This window comes from Gracilinanus agilis, chromosome 5 (genome assembly GCF_016433145.1).
Source record: "Gracilinanus agilis isolate LMUSP501 chromosome 5, AgileGrace, whole genome shotgun sequence".
Classification (NCBI taxonomy): Eukaryota; Metazoa; Chordata; class Mammalia; order Didelphimorphia; family Didelphidae; genus Gracilinanus; species Gracilinanus agilis.
Window position 1 is genome coordinate 216,144,258 of NC_058134.1, and position 17,816 is coordinate 216,162,073.

General features: G+C 41.4%; 1 protein-coding gene across 1 annotated transcript in view; it reads left to right on the top strand.

Moving 5' to 3' along the window:
- Positions 1–540: 540 nt before the first annotated feature.
- The window catches only part of DMC1 (DNA meiotic recombinase 1), a 44,721-nt gene continuing 27,445 nt past the window's right edge, over positions 541–17,816 (top strand). The window contains exons 1-5 of the mRNA XM_044678260.1: positions 541–581; positions 5,327–5,409; positions 5,748–5,792; positions 13,636–13,782; positions 15,078–15,160. Coding sequence (XP_044534195.1) covers positions 5,353–5,409; positions 5,748–5,792; positions 13,636–13,782; positions 15,078–15,160 — 332 coding nt within the window. The 5' untranslated portion in view covers positions 541–581; positions 5,327–5,352. The remainder of the gene's footprint in view (positions 582–5,326; positions 5,410–5,747; positions 5,793–13,635; positions 13,783–15,077; positions 15,161–17,816) is intronic.

A 17,816-nucleotide genomic window follows, 5' to 3' on the forward strand; every position in this document is an offset into this window, starting at 1 on the left:
TTGTGGGATTAATTATGATAGCAAAAAATTTTTACATAAAATATCTCTTTTGATTCCCCTAACGACTCTGTGGGGTATGTGCCTCATTTTGAAAAATAATAAAACTAGGTTGAGAATTTTTTTAAAAAGCCTGCAGGTGTCTAAAAAACCTTTAAAAAGGCTAAAAGCATATAACAATAGCTAGTCTTTATATGGGGCTTGCACAGTGTTTTATTTAGGTTATCTTATTTGAACTTATAATCATGAGGTATAGGTGCTTTTATTAACCTCACTTTACAAATAAAGAAGGTAAGAAAAGTTCAAAACTTAAAAAAAAAGAAGGAAAAACCACAACCATGCAATTTTCTAAAAAAAATGTTTTTAAAGGGCTAAAAAGCATATAAGGAATAGCTAGTCTTTTTATAGGGTTTTAAAGTTTGCACAGCGTTTTTTGTGAGTTATCTCATTTGATCCTTACAACAGCCTTGTGGGGTAGGTGATATTATTATATCTCCATTTTACAGATGAGGAAACTGAGACTGGAATAAGTGCTGGAGGAAGGTTTGACAACTGAGAGAGTCTAGAAAGGCTTTAATTATAAGGTATGTTGTTTGAGCTGAGTTTTAAAGAAACAAAGGGAGAGTTGGAGGGGAGAGGGAGTGCATTCCAGGCATGGAATGCTGTGAATAGCCAGAAAGCAGGTCTGGCTGGGTCACAGATTGCAGATTAAACAAAAAACTAAATCACCATATAAGATTGAAATGAGTGAAAAGATGGCAGGAAAAGAATTGTGTAATTTTATTTAAGAAATAAATACCGGGGGCAGTGGGGTGGCTCAGTGGATTGAGAGCCAGGCCTAGAGATAGGAGGTCCTAGGTTCAAATCTGGCCTCAGACACTTCTCAGCTGTGTGACCCTGGGCAAGTCACTTAACCCCCCTTGCCTAGCCTTTACTATTCTTCTGCCTTGGAACCAATACCCAGTATTGATTCCAAGATGGAAGGTAAGGGTTTTAAAAAAAAGAAAGAAAGAAATTTTTAGCATCAATTCTAGGACAGAAGAGTAGAAAGGAGTAGGCAATCAGGATTATATATGAAGTGTCTGAATCTAGATTTGAACTCAGGTCCTCTCATCTCCAGGCCTACCTCTTTATCCCATATCTAATGCCTAGCTGTCCCTGAGTTTTTCTTGGCAAAGATACTGGAGTTTTGTTTTGTTTTGTTTTGTTTTGTTTTGTTTTGAATTGTATAATTTTTGAGTTGGTAGGCAAGTTAGAAACCATTCAGTATAAGTTACTAGCTGTCCAAGGTAGTGATTAGATTTTTCTAAAGACCTCCTCACAGATAAGAGCAATAGGTGGCTTCTCTTTGCATTTAACCCTTGGCAGAACATGATTCATTGAAAGTCAAACTCCTATTATCTTAAGAGTAAAGGTTCTTATAATTAGGTGAAACCAGGTACAGGGACCCCACAGTTCCTGACCTCCCCAGCAGTCAAACATTGGACAAAAAGCTGCAGAATATCAGGGTCTCACCAGTAGCAAGAATAGAAGGCAAGAAGGATTCTTTAGGAGCCACCAGAGAGTCTGTTATATGTGTGTCTTCCATTACTAAGTACCTACTAATTATGTATCCAGCATGGTTTAGTCACCTGTGTAGGTGAAGGGCTCTGGGAATGCCTCTCTGCAAACTCTAGGTTCATAGTATAAGGGATTGTCAAGGAAGGTGATACATTCCTTAAAACATTGAGCGAAGTATTTCAGGACAGAGAAGGGTCTTAGGAAGAAGAGGAGACTCCTGATTTGTATGTGGAAGTTGGAAGATAAGGGAATTAAAAAAAAACAAACCCATACCTTCTGTCTTAGAATCAATACTTTATATTGGTTCTAAGACAGAAAAGGGTTGGGCAGTTTGGGTTAGGTGACTTGCCCATGGTCACACAGTTAAAAAGTGTCTGAGGCTAGATTTAAACCCAGGACCTCTTGTGCCTAGGCCTAGTTCTCTATCTACTGAGTCACCTAGCTGCCCCCACACTCACATAAGAATTTTTTTTTTAAACCTTACCTTCTGTTTTAGAATCAATACTGTTTATTGGTTTCAAGGCAGAAGAGTGGTCAGCACTAGGCAGTGGGGGTTAAGTGACAACTTGCCCAGAGTCACACAGCTAAAAAGTGTCTGAAATCAGATTTGAACCCAGGACATAAGGATTTAACCCAGAAAGGGAAAAAAGGAAGCCCAGGAAACATTTGGCACCAGATAATAAATAGGTGGTGAGCTCTTTCCTTGAGGGATAGGGAGAGCCAGGCTTTCTCAGGAACAAATGGCTTCTTTGGAACCAAGGAATATATCTTTTTAGGTAGCTTCAGGAGAGAGGTGTCTGAGTAAGGAAGGAGAAAGAAGACTAGAGCTTCTGAGACAGCTCCTTATTACTGATGGGAAGGTTTGCTTTCTTTTGGGGGTATCGGTCTGTCATCAGAGCCCTGTCACATCCGATGACTCCTCTCTATGTCTGGTGCACCTGGGGACAAATGAAGAGACTTAGAAAGCATACAGTTCTAGGAGGGAAAAGGCTACCTTAGCAATACAGGTGGTGGTTTCCTTGCTACTGCCAACTGAAAGTAGGGAATTCAGGAGGGGAAGGCAGATTTCAAAAATGAACAGCTGGTTAAGAAGATGGTATGTTCTGGAATAAGATTTAGATTGGTTGCCATGGCTTAAAATAGAGGCATGATAGGCTCTCAGCCAGAGAAAGAGTATACCTAACAAAGGCTGATAATATTCACCTGAAGTCTCACAAATCTCATTTTTTTAAAAAGAGCTTTCAACTTCAAAGGGAAGGGAGCAGATTACCTACATATATCTGCCAAAGCAGATGTCATAGGGAGTAACAGAGACGGTACAGAAGAATAACTCCAGAGAAGCCATTATTCATAAGAGATAATATCCAAGAAGTAAGCTAGCAGTAAAACATTAGCCTTAGGTGTCTGTACATGAACACACAAAGTGAGGGCAATAAACTAGATGAATTGGAGATCCTAAAAACAAGGAGGCAAAATTTGCTTCTTAAGTATCCCTGAGAGTTGGGGGATGGCATTCATGGTGGGAATATGTTAATACCTTTTCAACAGGAATTGATTATCTTAAAAAGGCAGTAGAATAGTATTGTTTATTAAAAAAACATGCAGGGGTAGCTAGGTGGCTCAGTGAATAGAGATAGCCATGCCTGGAGACAGAATGCCCTTGAGTTCAAATCTGACTCCAAACACTTCCCAGCTGTGTGACCCTGGGCAAGTCATTTAACTCAAGTTGCCTAGCCCTTACTGCTCTTCTGCCTTCAACCAATACATAGGATCAATTTTAAGACCAAAGGAAAGGGCTTACAAAAAAGAAGATATACTTACAAAAAGGAACTCAGAATTTAGAAGGGAAAGCATGATGGAAAAACATTTGGGTAAAAGTTAATGGAAGAAAACTAGAAGGAATGTTTTCATAGGAATAGACCATGGACCTCCTGGAAAGAAGATGGTACATAAAAAATTTTAAGAATTAGATGACAAATATGGCTTGGCATGATGAGGGACTTCAGTAATCCAGATATCTGCCTAAGTACCCTCTCTGCTAAAACTCTCAATTGATAATTAAAAAAAAAACCAAACACCTTCTGTCTTAGAATTGATACAAAAGAGCAGAAAAGGCTAGGTAAGTGGGATTAAGTGATTCATTCAGGGTCCCATAGCTAGAAAGTATCCGAGGCCAGATTAGAACTCAGAACCTTCCATCTCCAGGCCTGGCTCTCTGTCCACTGAGCCACCTAACTCTGCCTAATTAATAAATTCTAAACTTGCATTAATGATCATCTCATTCTTCAAAAGGAGAAGAAAGCAATGAAGGGAATTAGGGTTCTGGGCCAGATTCTTGCCAACCAGAAGGAATGAATCCTTGTGACATAGAAGAAAGAGATTCTAACTTCAAAAGATATTGGGCCCAAATCTAAGCTCTGCCAGTGTGATCACAGACTCATTTTCCTCATTTCTAAATGCAAATAATAATTATCTGCATTACTTATGACACAGGATTAAATGAGACAATGAATTTAAAGTGCTTTACAAATCCAGCTGTTGAAGTAGACATACATTGGAAACTTGCAGATAAAAGACAACTCAATTTTAGAATTTTTTATAAAGAAGCAAAGAAAAGGAGCAATAATCCGATGTGGGCCCTAGATTTAGGAAGAATAGATTTCAGTGGGTTCAGAGAAAGGATGGGTAGAATCCCATGGCTTAAAATTCTCCTAGGGAAGTTGGCCCAAGAGAGACAGGAAACTCAAAAATGGAATTCCGAAGAAAAAAAAAAGAAACATTTCAGATGAGAAAGAAAAGAAAGGAGGTGTTTTTTAAAAAACAAAACAAAACACTTTCTGTGTTAGTAATAACTCTTAAGATAAAAGGGCAAGGGTAGGCAAAGGGGATTAAGTGACTTGTCCAGGGTCACACAACTAGGAAAAATGTCTGAGGCCAGATCTGAACCCATGTCCTCCTTACTCTAGGTTTGATATTCTAGCTATGCCTTCCCTAATCTTTTTTTTTTTTTTTAAGAGAATGAAATGTATAAATAGGGAGCTCAAGATCTATTTTGGAGACATAGTCAGAAGATGGAATAAGATGGGGAACTACAGAAATGTGACAATACCCCTTGAACAGAGTTAGAGACACTAAAGGTTGAAATGATCTGAGGCTGGTCAGGAATGCTGATGACAACAAAAAAGACTTTTTTTTTCAATGATTTTGTTATTGCCTGTTTTCTTTCATATTTTAAATTAAAAATTTAACATATAATTCCAAAATTATTTTTTAATTTTCATTTAATTTTCTTTACATATAGTCTTTACATATAAGAATTTGCCTGTATTGTATGTATGTTTGTGTGTGTGTATGTGTGTATTTCAACATCTAAGAGATGATTTTTTTTTTTGCCCATGTCATCGATTTGTAGATTGTTGGGAATGAGAGAATTATTCTAGTCTAGAGATGGATAAATGTCCCAATTTTCAGAAAAACAAAAAGGCAGAATCTATAAACTTATATATAGTTTACCAGTGATCTGGGATAGAGAAGAACCTATGTAGCTACTGCAGGAAGGGCAGAAGTAAACCATGTGGGAATTTCTTCTTTAATTCTTCTTGATAACTAGTTACAAAGCTCTGTTTTTTCTTCTGCTAAAGGGTTACAAGTTTTCAGCACTCCCCAAATTCTGTACCCTGGGCAAAGCTCTCTAGCCTCACCTTAGTTATAGCTCTTACCAAGGGCTGTATTTGGATCTCTATGGTCTAATAACTACATTTCTTTTCAGAACTGACCTATTGCTGATCTTTCATCATGAAGGCCATGGAGGACCAGGTTGTTCAGGAAGAACAAGGATACCAGGATGATGAGGTAAATTTAGAACATACGTATCCCTGGTTGTTAGAAATACTTTCAATATGGAAGAGGAAGAAGGAAGAGAGGAAGGGAGGAAAAAAGAAGGGAAGGAAGAAAGGAAGGAAGGAGGAGGAAGGAAGTAAAGAAAGAAAGGGCAATGGGACAGGGGTAGCATTAAGAGCATCCTTGAGAGAAGAAACAAAGATAAACCTAATTTGCCCTCCCCTTAGTCTGCCCCATAGAGGGTGGATTGGAGTCATCTGTAGTTGACTATGTTGGTTAGCAGAACTGAAATCTAGTTGGTTCAAGGAGTGATCACATAGCCTTCTCCTATTTTTGCCCATTGTCTTTAGGAATCATTGTTTCAGGACATCGATCTGCTGCAAAAGCACGGCATAGTAAGTAGGACTGGACTGTCCAGCTCTGTTATTCAGCACCTTTGTCCTTTCCTTTGTCTCCCTGTCTAGGCTGACTTCGAAGAGGAGTTCTGGTCTATTCTGTTCTGTTCTGTTCCATAGCATGTGAAGTGTCTGGATGGTGTTCAGGGAGAACCTGAAAGTCATACTCATGACACAACTCTCTCCCTGCTATTAGAGAGAGTTTGAGAGTGTTCTAAAAACTTTCTTTCTTTCTCTTCTTTCGCTCAAACTTGTAGATACTCTTCATGTTGTGCCTACTTCTGGAGTACAACCAACTGGTCTACTTGTTTCTTTTATTATTATTATTATTATGATTACATATTAAAATTGTCTTTGGGGAATGTATTTTGTCTTTACAATGCAGCCATTTCTGGGAGAAAGCCCTCAGGTCCTACCCATTGCTCTCCAGCTTGAATCCTTTCTAGGAAGAAGCAATGAACAATTACGCAAAAACATCCCAGGGAGTGACCACATTGGGCAAAAGATATAGCATTCTGACCTAGTAGCCCCTGCTTCTCTGCCATGAAGAAACAGGTCTATTTCTATATGAACTTAGTTTTTCAGTCAGTCAGGGTCAGCCTTCGTTGAGGGGTAGGGGGTAGGGATCCTTTCATGTACACTGCTATAATCATTGTGAATCGTCTTTGGGTTCTGCTGATTTTGCTCACTGTTGGTCCAGACAAATCTTCCCACATTTCTCTGAATTCCTCATATGTATAATTTTTTGCACACAATAGTATTCCATTATATTAATATACAGCTAGGTGGTGTAGTAGATAAGAGTACCAGGAAGGGAATCTTTAAGATCTGAATTCAGTTCTGGCCTCAGGCACTTCCTAGCTATATGATCCTGGGCAACTGATACTTGGCCTCCATTCTTTTTAAAAATCCCTTACCTTCCATCTTAGGATCCATACTAAGTATTGGATCCATTGGATCCATGCAGAAAAACAGTAAGGGCTGGGCAATTAGAGTTAAGTAACTTACCCAGATACCTGGGACTAGATTTGAACCCAGAACCATCTGTGTTCAGGCTGAGCATTCTATTTCCTGAGCCACCTAGCTGCAAATTTAGGATTCCCTCAGTATTCATTCTAAGACAGAAGATAAGGGGTTAAAAAAATTATTAGATGGGCTACTGATGTCTTATTTTGTTCTGATCCCAGACCTGAACAACTAGCCTGCACCATCCTAATAGTAAGGTTGCTAGTCACTTTGATTGAATAATCCCACCTTGATGTCTTTGATAGTCAGTGCTTACTATTAGGCCTTTTACTGCTTGAAATGATGGGGATACAAAGAAAAGCAAAACCAGTCCCCTGCCCTCCAGAGGTGTGCATTCTACTAGGGGAGCCCCTAGGTAAAGAACTGGGAACCTATGAGGTGGATGGGGAAGAGACAGATGGTAATCTGAGAGGGGATGGTACTAAGAGCTAGGGGACCCAGAAAAGGTGTTGGCTGCCAAAGGGGAGACTTGAGCTGTGGCTTGAAGGAAGCCAGGGAGATCCGGGGGAGGAGAAGGGCAGGGCATTACAGACTTGGAGGATGGCTAGTGAGAAGTCACAAAAAGGGGGGGTGCAATATTATGTTGGAGGAACACAAATAGATCAGAGAATGAGTGGAGGGAGGATGTAATAAAACAGGAAATATCAGGAGGAGCCTTTTAAGTCTTTAAATGCCAAACAGAGGAGTTTATATTTAAACCCAGGGACAATAGAGTTCAGTAAGGGGGGGAATACATGGTCAGACCTACTTTTTTTTTTTTTTAACTTTTACAAAGACCTATTTACCAAGAAAATTTAGCAAGATCAGAAAGTACAGAGCCAACTTGTTTTTGCTGTTGTATTTAAACGTTTTATTTTCTGTCTTAGGATCAATACTGTTTATTGGTTCCAAGGTAGAAGAGTGGTAAAGGCTAGGAAATGGGGGTTAAGTGACTTGGCCAGTGTCATACAACTAGAAGTGTCTGAGGACAGATGTTAACCCAGAATCTCCTCTCTCCAGACCTGGCTCTCAACCCACTGAGCCACCTAGCTACCCCAACCATCTGGTTTTGTGCAGCTAGATAGTACGCTGACCCTTAGGAGAGTGGCCTCAAAGTGTGACCTCCAAACATTCTCCTCTCCAGACTCACCACTGAGTAAAACATTGGCAATAGACAAATTGCTTCAGGACCCTATCTTGGCTGCTGGGCAGATTTTTTTTTAATTTTTAATTTTGAATATTTTCCCCTAGTTACATATTTCACATTTTTTCCCTCTCCCCCAAACCCCCCTACCCCCCTTAGCTGACACACAATTCCACTGGATTTTACATGTATCATTGATCATGCCCTAATTCCATATTATTGATAGTTGGGCTAGAGTTATCATTTAGTGTCTATATCCCCAATAATATCCCCATCAGCCCATGTGTTCAAGCAGTTGTTTTTCTTTTGTGTTTCTCCTCCCACAGTTCTTCCTCTGAATGTGGCTAGTTTTCTTTCTCATAAGTCCCTCAGCCTTACTCTGGATCCTTGCATTGCTGCTAGTAGAGAAGTCCATTATGTTAGATTGTATCACAGAGTATCAGTCTCTGTGTACAATGTTCTCCTGGATCTGCTCCTTTCAGTCTGCATCAATTCCTGGAGGTCATTCCAGTTCACATGGAATTCCTCCAGTTCTTTATTCCTTTGAGCACAATAGTATTCCATCACCAACAGATACCACAATTTGTTCAGATATTCCCCAATTGAAGGACATTCTCTCATTTTCCAATTTTTTGCCACCACAAAGAGTGTGGCTATAAATATTTTTGTACAAGTCTTTTTCCTTATTATCTCTTTGGGGTATAATTCAAGCAGTCCTATGGATGGATCAAAAGGCAGATATTCTTTTAAAGCCCTTTGAGCATAGTTCAAATTGCCATCCAAAATGGTTGGATCAGTTCACAACTCCACCAGCAATGCATTAATGTCCCAATTTTGCCACATCCCTTCCAATATTCATTACTCTCCCTTGTTGTCATTTTAGCCAATCTGCTAGGTATGAGGTGATACCTCAGAGTTGTTTTGATTTGCATTTCTCTGAGTATTAGAGATTTAGAACACTTTCTCATGTGCTTATTGATAGTTTTGATTTCTTTATCTGAGAATTGCCTATTCATGTCCCTTGCCCATTTATTGATTGGGAGATGGCTTGATTTTTTTGTACAACTGATTTAGCTCCTTGTATATTTGAGTAATTAGACCTTTGAGTTTTTTATTATAAAGATTTTTTCCCCCAATTTGTTGTTCCCCTTCTAATTTTGGTAGCATAGGTTTTGTCTGTACAAAAACTTTTTAGTTTAATGTAGTCAAAATTATTTACTTTACATTTTGTGATTTTTTTCTAACTCTTGCTTGGTTTTAAAATCTTTCCTTTCCCAAAGATCTGACAAGTATACTATTCTGTGCTCACTCAATTTACCTATAGTTTCCTTCTTTATATTCAAGTCATTCACCCATTCTGAGTTGATCTTGGTATAGGGTGTGAGATGTTGATCTAGGCCCAATCTCTCCCATATTGTTTTCCAGTTTTCCCAGCAGTTTTTGTCAAATAGTGGATTTTTGTCCCAAATGCTGGGTTCTTTGGGTTTATTGAAAACTGTCTTGCTGAGGTTGCTTACCTCTAGTCTATTCCACTGATCTTCCCTTCTGTCTCTTCGCCAGTACCATATTGTTTTGATGACTTTATAGTACAGTTTAAGATCTGGTACTGCTAGACCACCTTCTTTCATATTTTATTTTCAATATTTCCCTTGATGTTCTTGGTCCTTTGTTCTTTCAAATGAACTTTGTTATAATTTTTTCTAATTCAGTAAAAAAGTTTTTTCGCAGTTTGATAGGTATAACACTAAATAGGTAAATTAATTTGGATAGGACGGTCATTTTTATTATGTTAGCTTGTCCTACCCATGAGCACTCAATGTTTTTCCAGTTGTTTAGATCTAGTTTTATTCTGGCTTCTTGTAATATTTTCTCCTTAACTTGGAAGCTTTTGAATTTGGCTATTATATTCCTGGGGGTTGTCTTTTGAGGGTTCAGTGTAGAGGGTGATCTATGGATCCTTTCAATGTCTATTTTTCCCTCTTGTTCGAGGACATGGGGCAGTTTTGTTGGATAATTTCTTGTAGTATGATATCTAGATTTCTATTTGTCTCTGATTTTTCCAGAAGACCAATAATTCTCAAGTTGTCTCTTCTAGACCTGTTTTCTTGATCTATTATCTTCTCATTGAGATATTTCATGTTTCCTTCTATTTTATCAGTCTTTTGACTTTGCTTTATTAATTCTTGCTGTCTTGTGAGATCATTGGCTTCTACTTGCCCAATTCTAGCCTTTAAAGACTGGTTTTTGGCTATAATCTTTTGGTTTTCCTTTTCAGTCTGCTCGATCTGGCTCTTCAAGGCTTCCAGCTGGTCATTTCTGGTCTTCAATTTGTTTATCATTTCATTTGATTTCAGAGCCTCACTTTCCAATTGCGAAATTCTGCCTTTTAAACTGTTATTTTCTTGCCAGATCTCTTCGATCTTTCTCACAATCTCAGATTTGAACTCTTCAAGACTTTATGACCCACTTTCATTTTGGGGGGAAGGTTTAGATGTCTTTAATTGTTTGTTGTCCTCTGTTTTCTGGGGTTTTTTTCTGTGCAGAAGTTATCAAGTGTTAGAGCTTTTTTCTTGGTCTTCTTGTTTATTTTTTGGGCCTTGCTTGGCATCATTATGCTTTCTCAGCCAGAAGTCTGAGTAAGGCAAGCTGATTCTCTTCGTATGGAGTTAGGGAACAGTTTTTGTCTGAGGCTACTTTGTGAGTCTCCTGGCTTCCACTGTCTGCTAGGCCTTTGCTGTCTGTGGCCCCACTTACCCTCACTCCTGTACCCAAGGTCTGCGCTCCCCAGCCTCCTGGGGACTCTGGTCTAGCTGTTTTCAGGGTCAAGCCCCTGTGGTCCTAGCTGGCTTCCCAGAGCCTGGAAATTGCCCCATGCTTGCTCCTCCACCTAAGGTTTTCCCCTGAGTCTCAGGGAGCTGCCACTGCCTCTCTCAACCCTACTCCAATGCCCAAGGTCTGCACTCTCCAGCCTCCTTGGGGTCTTAGGTCTTACTGCTCTCAGGGGCAAGCTCCTAGTGGTGCCAGTTAGCTGCCAAGGAGCTAGATTTTGTGTGCCTGTTCACTCTAACTCTGTTGCACAGCTTCTGACTCTGGTACTGTGGGTGGGGTGGGGGAGGGTTGATCAGCTCACGTTTTGATGGAAGCTATTCCCTCCTCCTTATAGCATGGAAGTACCCAAATCCCACATACCTTTGATACTACACCCTATTGTGGGGTCCCTTCTTTCATCTGGATTTGGTTTTTTGTCCTTTTGAGGTATGCTGGTGATAGGTAGTGAGGAGAGTTATAGCACCCTGCTTCTACTCTGAAGCCATCTTAACCCAGAAGTGAAATCGACTCTGCTGGGCAGATTCACTGTTGACCTAATACAGAATTGGCAAAGACATGGCACACTTGCAGAGCCAGCACTCTGCTCCTTCCCCCTCTTCCCAGCACTGAGGACATTTTTTTTCATACCCCACCCCTCTGTCTAGCCGCCCAAAGCAAGCACTTTCTCTCTCAACTCTCTGGTAATCCTGGGGCTAACAGATCATTGGAATTTGCCCTCTGGGCACTCAGAAAGGTTCACCAATGAGGGAGTAGGTCTGTTCTTTAGTAGAACTTCAGCAATTTAGCAGGAGATAGACAGGAGTGGGGAGAGACCTGAGGCCTAGAGACCAGTTAGGAACCTCTGGTGAGAGTCCTAAAGAGAGAGGATGAGGGCCTGCCCCAGGCTAGGGAGCAGCAGTGTGAGCAGAGGAGGGGACCTGGGAGAAACAAGGTTTGGATGTGCAGAGAGGCTACAGGAAGAGCATGGTATCAGTGTGCCTGTCTTCTCTCAGCCCCACCAACATGGGTCAATCCTGATTTTGTCTCCTCAGCCTTGCTAGAAAGTGAAACCTCAGAGTGGTTTTCATTCTAGTATCTCTTCAGATTAGTGATTTGGTTGGTATTTTCATGTGGGCCTGTCTGTAGCCTTTAGAGAAATGTTTGTTCATGACCTTTGCTTAAGTAGAACAAAGTCTTGGATGATCTACCAGTTTCTGGGACAAAGTGAGTCTTATCTTTTTAGGTCATCTCTCCCTTAGAAAAGAACACAATGCCCCAGAGCCTTTATCTTTTCTCCACTTGCTACTCATTGACTTCTCCCTCTACTCCTTCCTTCTGTTTTCCTCTATCTCTTGTCTTCCTCCCTCCTCTCTCCTTTCTCTTTTCCCCTCCCTTCCAACCCCCCTTTCTCTCTGATCCATTCTTTACACTAAGGTCATGATCATCTTCTTAATAGATGGATGTCTGATCACTTTACTTGCTATCTTCTCTACCAAAGGAAGCTCATGCTCCTCACTGAGGCAGGCACTCGAGGCCTTTCATGTTGTCTCCAACCTCTTCTTCTAGGCTCAGATCATAACATTTCTTCTCATACTTTCAGTCAGATTGGACCACTCGCCATTCCTGCCCACCTGGCATTTACACAACCTCTCTATCATGTTTAAAAGCAATCCCCTACAGTTGCTGGCTATTGAAATCCTTCCCTTCCTTCCTGGCCCAACTCAGCTATTGTATCCTCTGAGAAATCTTCCCTTATCCTCCCAGTCAGACATGACTCCCCACCACAAGTCTTTCATGCTGCTATTTGATTTTATAAATTTCTCATATTCTAACATGGCCTAGTTATTTGTGTATGCATTCTGTCACCCTCATTATTATTTTTTTTTTTTTTAATTTTTTTTTTTTTTTTTAGACCCTTAACTTCGGTGTATTGTCTCATAGGTAGAAGAGTGGTAAGGGTGGGCAATGGGGGTCAAGTGACTTGCCCAGGGTCACACAGCTGGGAAGTGGCTGAGGCCGGGTTTGAACCTAGGACCTCCCGTCTCTAGGCCTGGCTCTCAATCCACTGAGCTAGCCCAGCTGCCCTCACCCTCATTATTTTATAGGAGGCAAAGACTCTCATATTTCATCTTATCAGCCTCTAGCATAACGCTCCATAGAGTAGGTACTTAATAATTATTCTTTAGACCTTTGCCTTCTGTATTAGGATCAATACTGTGTATTGGTTCTAAGGCAGAAGAGTGGTAAGGGCTAGGCAATGGAGGTTAAGTGACTTGCCCAGGGTCACACAGCTAGAACGTGTCTGAGGTCAAATTTGAACCCAGGACCTTCCATCTCTAGGCCTGGCTCTCAATCCACTGAGCCATTTTGCTGCCCCCTGGTGCTTAACAATTGATTGTTGAATTGAGAAGTCTTTTCTACGGCTCCTTCCAAATACAGGAACAGGAGAAGACCCTGGTTCAATGGCACTTAGCAGTGTGACTCCTTTCAAGGGTATAGAAAGTTATCTTTAGAAAAGAGAAGCCAGTCATATTGGCCACAGTTCTTGCCAAAAGAAGGCACTGAGGCGAGTGGGTGATTAGGTAAGAAGGGAAGCTAGGCTGTTTTTTTAAATGATCTGTGACGTGGCCAGCCTTCCACAAACGTTTCTTAGGAGTCAGGACATAGCCAGAACATTTGGCATCCTGGCAGGTGTGTTCTCTGCAGATATCTCCAGAACATTTGGCCACATTTGAATCTGCTTGGTGGGTGGGCTCCACCTGGGCACAGCAAGTGTTCTGGCAGCACAGTGGGCAGAGATGGACACGCACGCATGCAACAATACTCTGAGGGGAGCCATTCAGACTGGCATTTCATTGACATGTGGTACCCCTCTTCTCTTTACAGAATGTGGCTGATATCAAGAAAATGAAGACAGCAGGGATCTGCACCGTCAAGGGGATCCAGATGACCACCAGGCGTGCTCTGTGCAACATCAAGGGACTCTCTGAGGCCAAAGTAGACAAGATTAAAGAAGCAGCCAACAAGCTTATAGTAAGCCAGACCCTCCCTTTAGCATTTATTCAGTGGGCCCATTTCTTGGGGGACAGAGAAGAAAAAAGAACAGGCAGGCCACAGGTACAGTCATTCCAGGACCAGAGCAGCCTTTTCCTCCAAGAGTTAGCCCTCACTACTAAGAGGGATGACTGGAGGCCTTGTCATGCCTGGGGATGGTAATACCATCTACTGCCAGGAAATCCCAAGGTGAGGCAGGAAGGGTGGTGACATCAGAGAAGAGTTAGCCCTTCTGAGAATGAGCAGGGCCCTGGAGGAAGCATTCCTAAAATGTTGGTACCTGAGGCAAAACCCCCTTTGCTGTTGGCTAGTGAGAACTCTGGGAGTGCCCAAGGCTGACCCTTTCTATCATTTTCTGACAAAATTTCCATCTAATTAAATCTTTTTTAATATTGAGTGGACCCATTTAAATGGCATGTGGGGGATTCCACTTGACTCTAGACTGTAGGTCTATTACAAGGATGGGAGGAGAATCATTGGTCAATTGAGGAGTAAATGGGATGGATTACCTTCCCTTGAGGCCAAAACAAGCTACAGAGACTCTAGAAAGCCCTAGAAAGGCCTTTAGGAGTTATCCAGTCAACACTCCCCACTACATTTACATAGGAGAAAAGTAAGGCCCAGAAAGGTTCAGGGCCTTACCTGTGTGGTCACCCAGATGGTGGGGAGTGGCTGGGTCAGGTCACATCTGAGGTTCTCCAAGTCTAGCTCTAGCCAGTTATCACACCACCTTTGGAGGTATTTCCTTCCACATATCAGGCCCATAAAGGCCATGGATGACAGAGATGGAGTCTGGGGAGGAAAGAACCAGCTTTGATTCCCCCACCTCAAACTCTGCCACATGACCCTGAGCAAAAGTCTTAACTTTGCTTAGTCTCAGTTTACTCATCTGTAAAATGGGGATGATCATAGTGCCTGGAGCACAAGTTGTGAGATAGTGAGTGAACAAAGTGCCTGCGAAATGCTTTCCATGATTGTTTGTGGTGATGTTTTTATACATTCCTCCCTGAAGCAATGTTTATAAATAGAAGCCTTCTTTCCCAACCTGTTCTCTGGTGAAGTAGTTTATGTAAGTCCCAGCATCCCTTAGGACTTGGGATGCCCTTTATGGAGCTGTTCCTCATTTCTCTTACTCTGCTGCCCTCAGTGGCACTGAGATGGATGTTTTCATAGCTAGCACAGTATCCTTTGGGAGCCTATCTAGCAGCTTTTGCTGACCAGTAACGTAGGGCTACGGGTGGCTGTTCCGAACCTTTCCTTTTCTATTTTCCCAGGAGCCAGGCTTCCTGACTGCCTTTGAGTACAGTGAGAAGCGGAAGATGGTTTTCCACGTCACCACGGGAAGCCAGGAATTTGAGTACGCTTCTCATTTCTCTCAGTTCCCCAGGGTTTGGGGGGGGCATGTCTCAGGAGGATCCTAACATGCCTCCTTTCCTCTGTCTTGTGGCCATTCCTTTTGTAAAAGCTCTTTACACAGAAGGGCCTGTGATATTTTCAAAAGCTCCCAAAGCTAGTAAAAATCCCAGGCAGATTGAAGCAACAGCATGACATTCCTTAGAAGAAACCAGAACCCCAAAGGCAGCAGGAAAAGTTGAAAAATCAGACTGATTTTTATCTCAGAGAGATTTTTAAAGTTGGCGTGACTTATTGCTTCCATTCCTAATGCATAGCAACAACGTTTTAAGTGATTTGTTTAGGATTTTTTTTTTCTTACTTTCAAAATAGATGTACAGATTGAAAGGACACACTTTAAAGAGTCTAGACCACGTTCTTTTTTTGCTTTCAACAAGCTTAGCTCCTCTTTTTACTTTAGAGGCAGCTAGATAGCCCAGTAGATAGAGCAGCAGGCCTGAAGTCAGGAAGATCAGAGTTCAAATCCAGCCTCAGATACTTCCTAGCTATGGGACTTTTTTTTGTTTTGTTTTTGTTTTTTAATTTTTTAAACCCTTAACTTTTGTGTATTGACTTATAGGTGGAAGATTGGTAAGGGTAGGCAATGGGGGTCAAGTGACTTGCCCAGGGTCACACAGCTGGGAAGTGTCTGAGGCCGGATTTGAACCTAGGACCTCTTGTCTCTAGGCCTGGCTCTCAATCCACTGAGCTACCCAGCTGCCCCCCTAGCTATGGGACTTTGAGCAAGTCACTTAGCTCTATTTGTCTCAGTTTCCTCAACTGTAAAATGGGGATAATAATAGCACCTACCTCCTAGGGTTATTGTGAGGATCAATACTTATAAAGCTCTTTGCAACCTTAAAGCATTCTATGAATGCTAGTTGTTACTGTTATCTACTTCCCAATGTGTCCTGAGGGTCAGTCATTCTCTTCCCAGTCCAGCTTGACTAACTAATCAGAAAGTCCTAGATATCCACTTTTATGGGAGTCATTGCATGATAAACATCATGGCAGTGACCGAAATCCAGGCTTTGCATGGGAGAGCTCTTCTTGTACTAGGCTGGGTTATCCATGGGAGAAATGTTGCCAAAGTCTGCTACTTCATCTTCAGATTGGCAGAATAACTTACAATGTTCTACATTTCTCACGTTGCAAACTCAGTTTGAGTCAAAGGCATGATAGATACCCAGCCCAGAATTGAATGTGATTTCTGGAGTCCTAGCTTCCAGGATCAGGTGAGTGATGGTCCACTGGGCCCTGCCCTGGTCAGACCTCATCTGGGCAATTGTGCTCTGTTCTGGTGGCCACGTTGTCATCAGTAACTATATGACAGCCACACAAGGGCCAACAGAATGGTAAAGGATCTAGAGTTCAATTGGAAGAATGGAAGATTTGTAGCCTGGAAAAGAGAGACTAGAGGATGAGTGGGACTAGGCAGCAGCTAGGTGGCACAGTGGATGGACCTCCAGAGCCTGGAGTTAGGAAGATGTGAGTGCCAAATCTAGCCTCAGATACTATTAGCTGTATGACCCAGGGCAAGTCACTTAACTTCTGTTTGCCTCAGTTTTATCATCTGTAAAATGGAGTTGATAATAGTACCTCCTCTCCAGGGTTGCTCTGAGGACCAAGTGAGAATATTTGTAAAGTGTTTTTCACACTTTGTTATATTGTATTAGCACCAGTTATGATGATGGTAATGTTGTTGATGCTATTTATCATTATAGAACTGTCTTCAAGTACTTTGAAGACGATTTATGTGGAGGACTGGCTAGACTTACTCAATTTGAAAGAAGGCAGAACTAGAGAACAAGTCAAAGTTGCAAAGAAACAGATTGAGGCTGGTGTTGGAAAAAACTTCCCAATGATGAGAATGGTAGAGCAGTCAGCCTCTAAGTGTGGAGATCTCTTTATCATCTCAGATAATCTGATAAGGACAGTTTAGTTGATAAGGAAGTAAAGGACCGGGAAGATCTTTTCCTCAGCTCATGCTTCTAGCTCTGTCTCTAGGAGCATGGAGTTTATTATATATATTTCAAGACTCATTTCACACAAAAGAACCCCCCCCCCCAAACTTTGCAGATGCACAGAAGTTACAAATTATGTGACATCAAAACATAAAACATTGGCTTCAGAATAGATCAAGGCCAAGGCTGAATTTTGACTGGTTTCTTATCAGGAAGCCAAGTTGGGGAGTATCCCTCTCAGGGTCGAATTGCCCCCACTAAGATTTTGGCTTTGGCTCTACAAGCAGCAGCATTTCTGGTCAAAGGGGAACAGTGTTAACACTTTAAATTCAGGTTTGCTAGGAACTTAAAGCTTTTCAATAAGGCCACAGTACTTTTCAACAAGAAATCACAAGGATCACAAAAGGGGTCAAAAGAGGAGTCTCAGATTTTTATCTATTCTCTTATTGGCTTCCCACAGGAAGTATCTGAGGCTGGATTTTGAACTCATGAAGATAAGTCTTCCTGACACTAGGCCCGAACCATCCTGCGCTCTATGCATTGAACCACCTCACTACCTAACATTTATTTGCCTTATGCCTTCCCATTACAAGGTGTTTTGTCTCCTTTCCAATTTGAATCTCCTTACAAGGGGCTAAGTAGTTCAAAGATTACTGT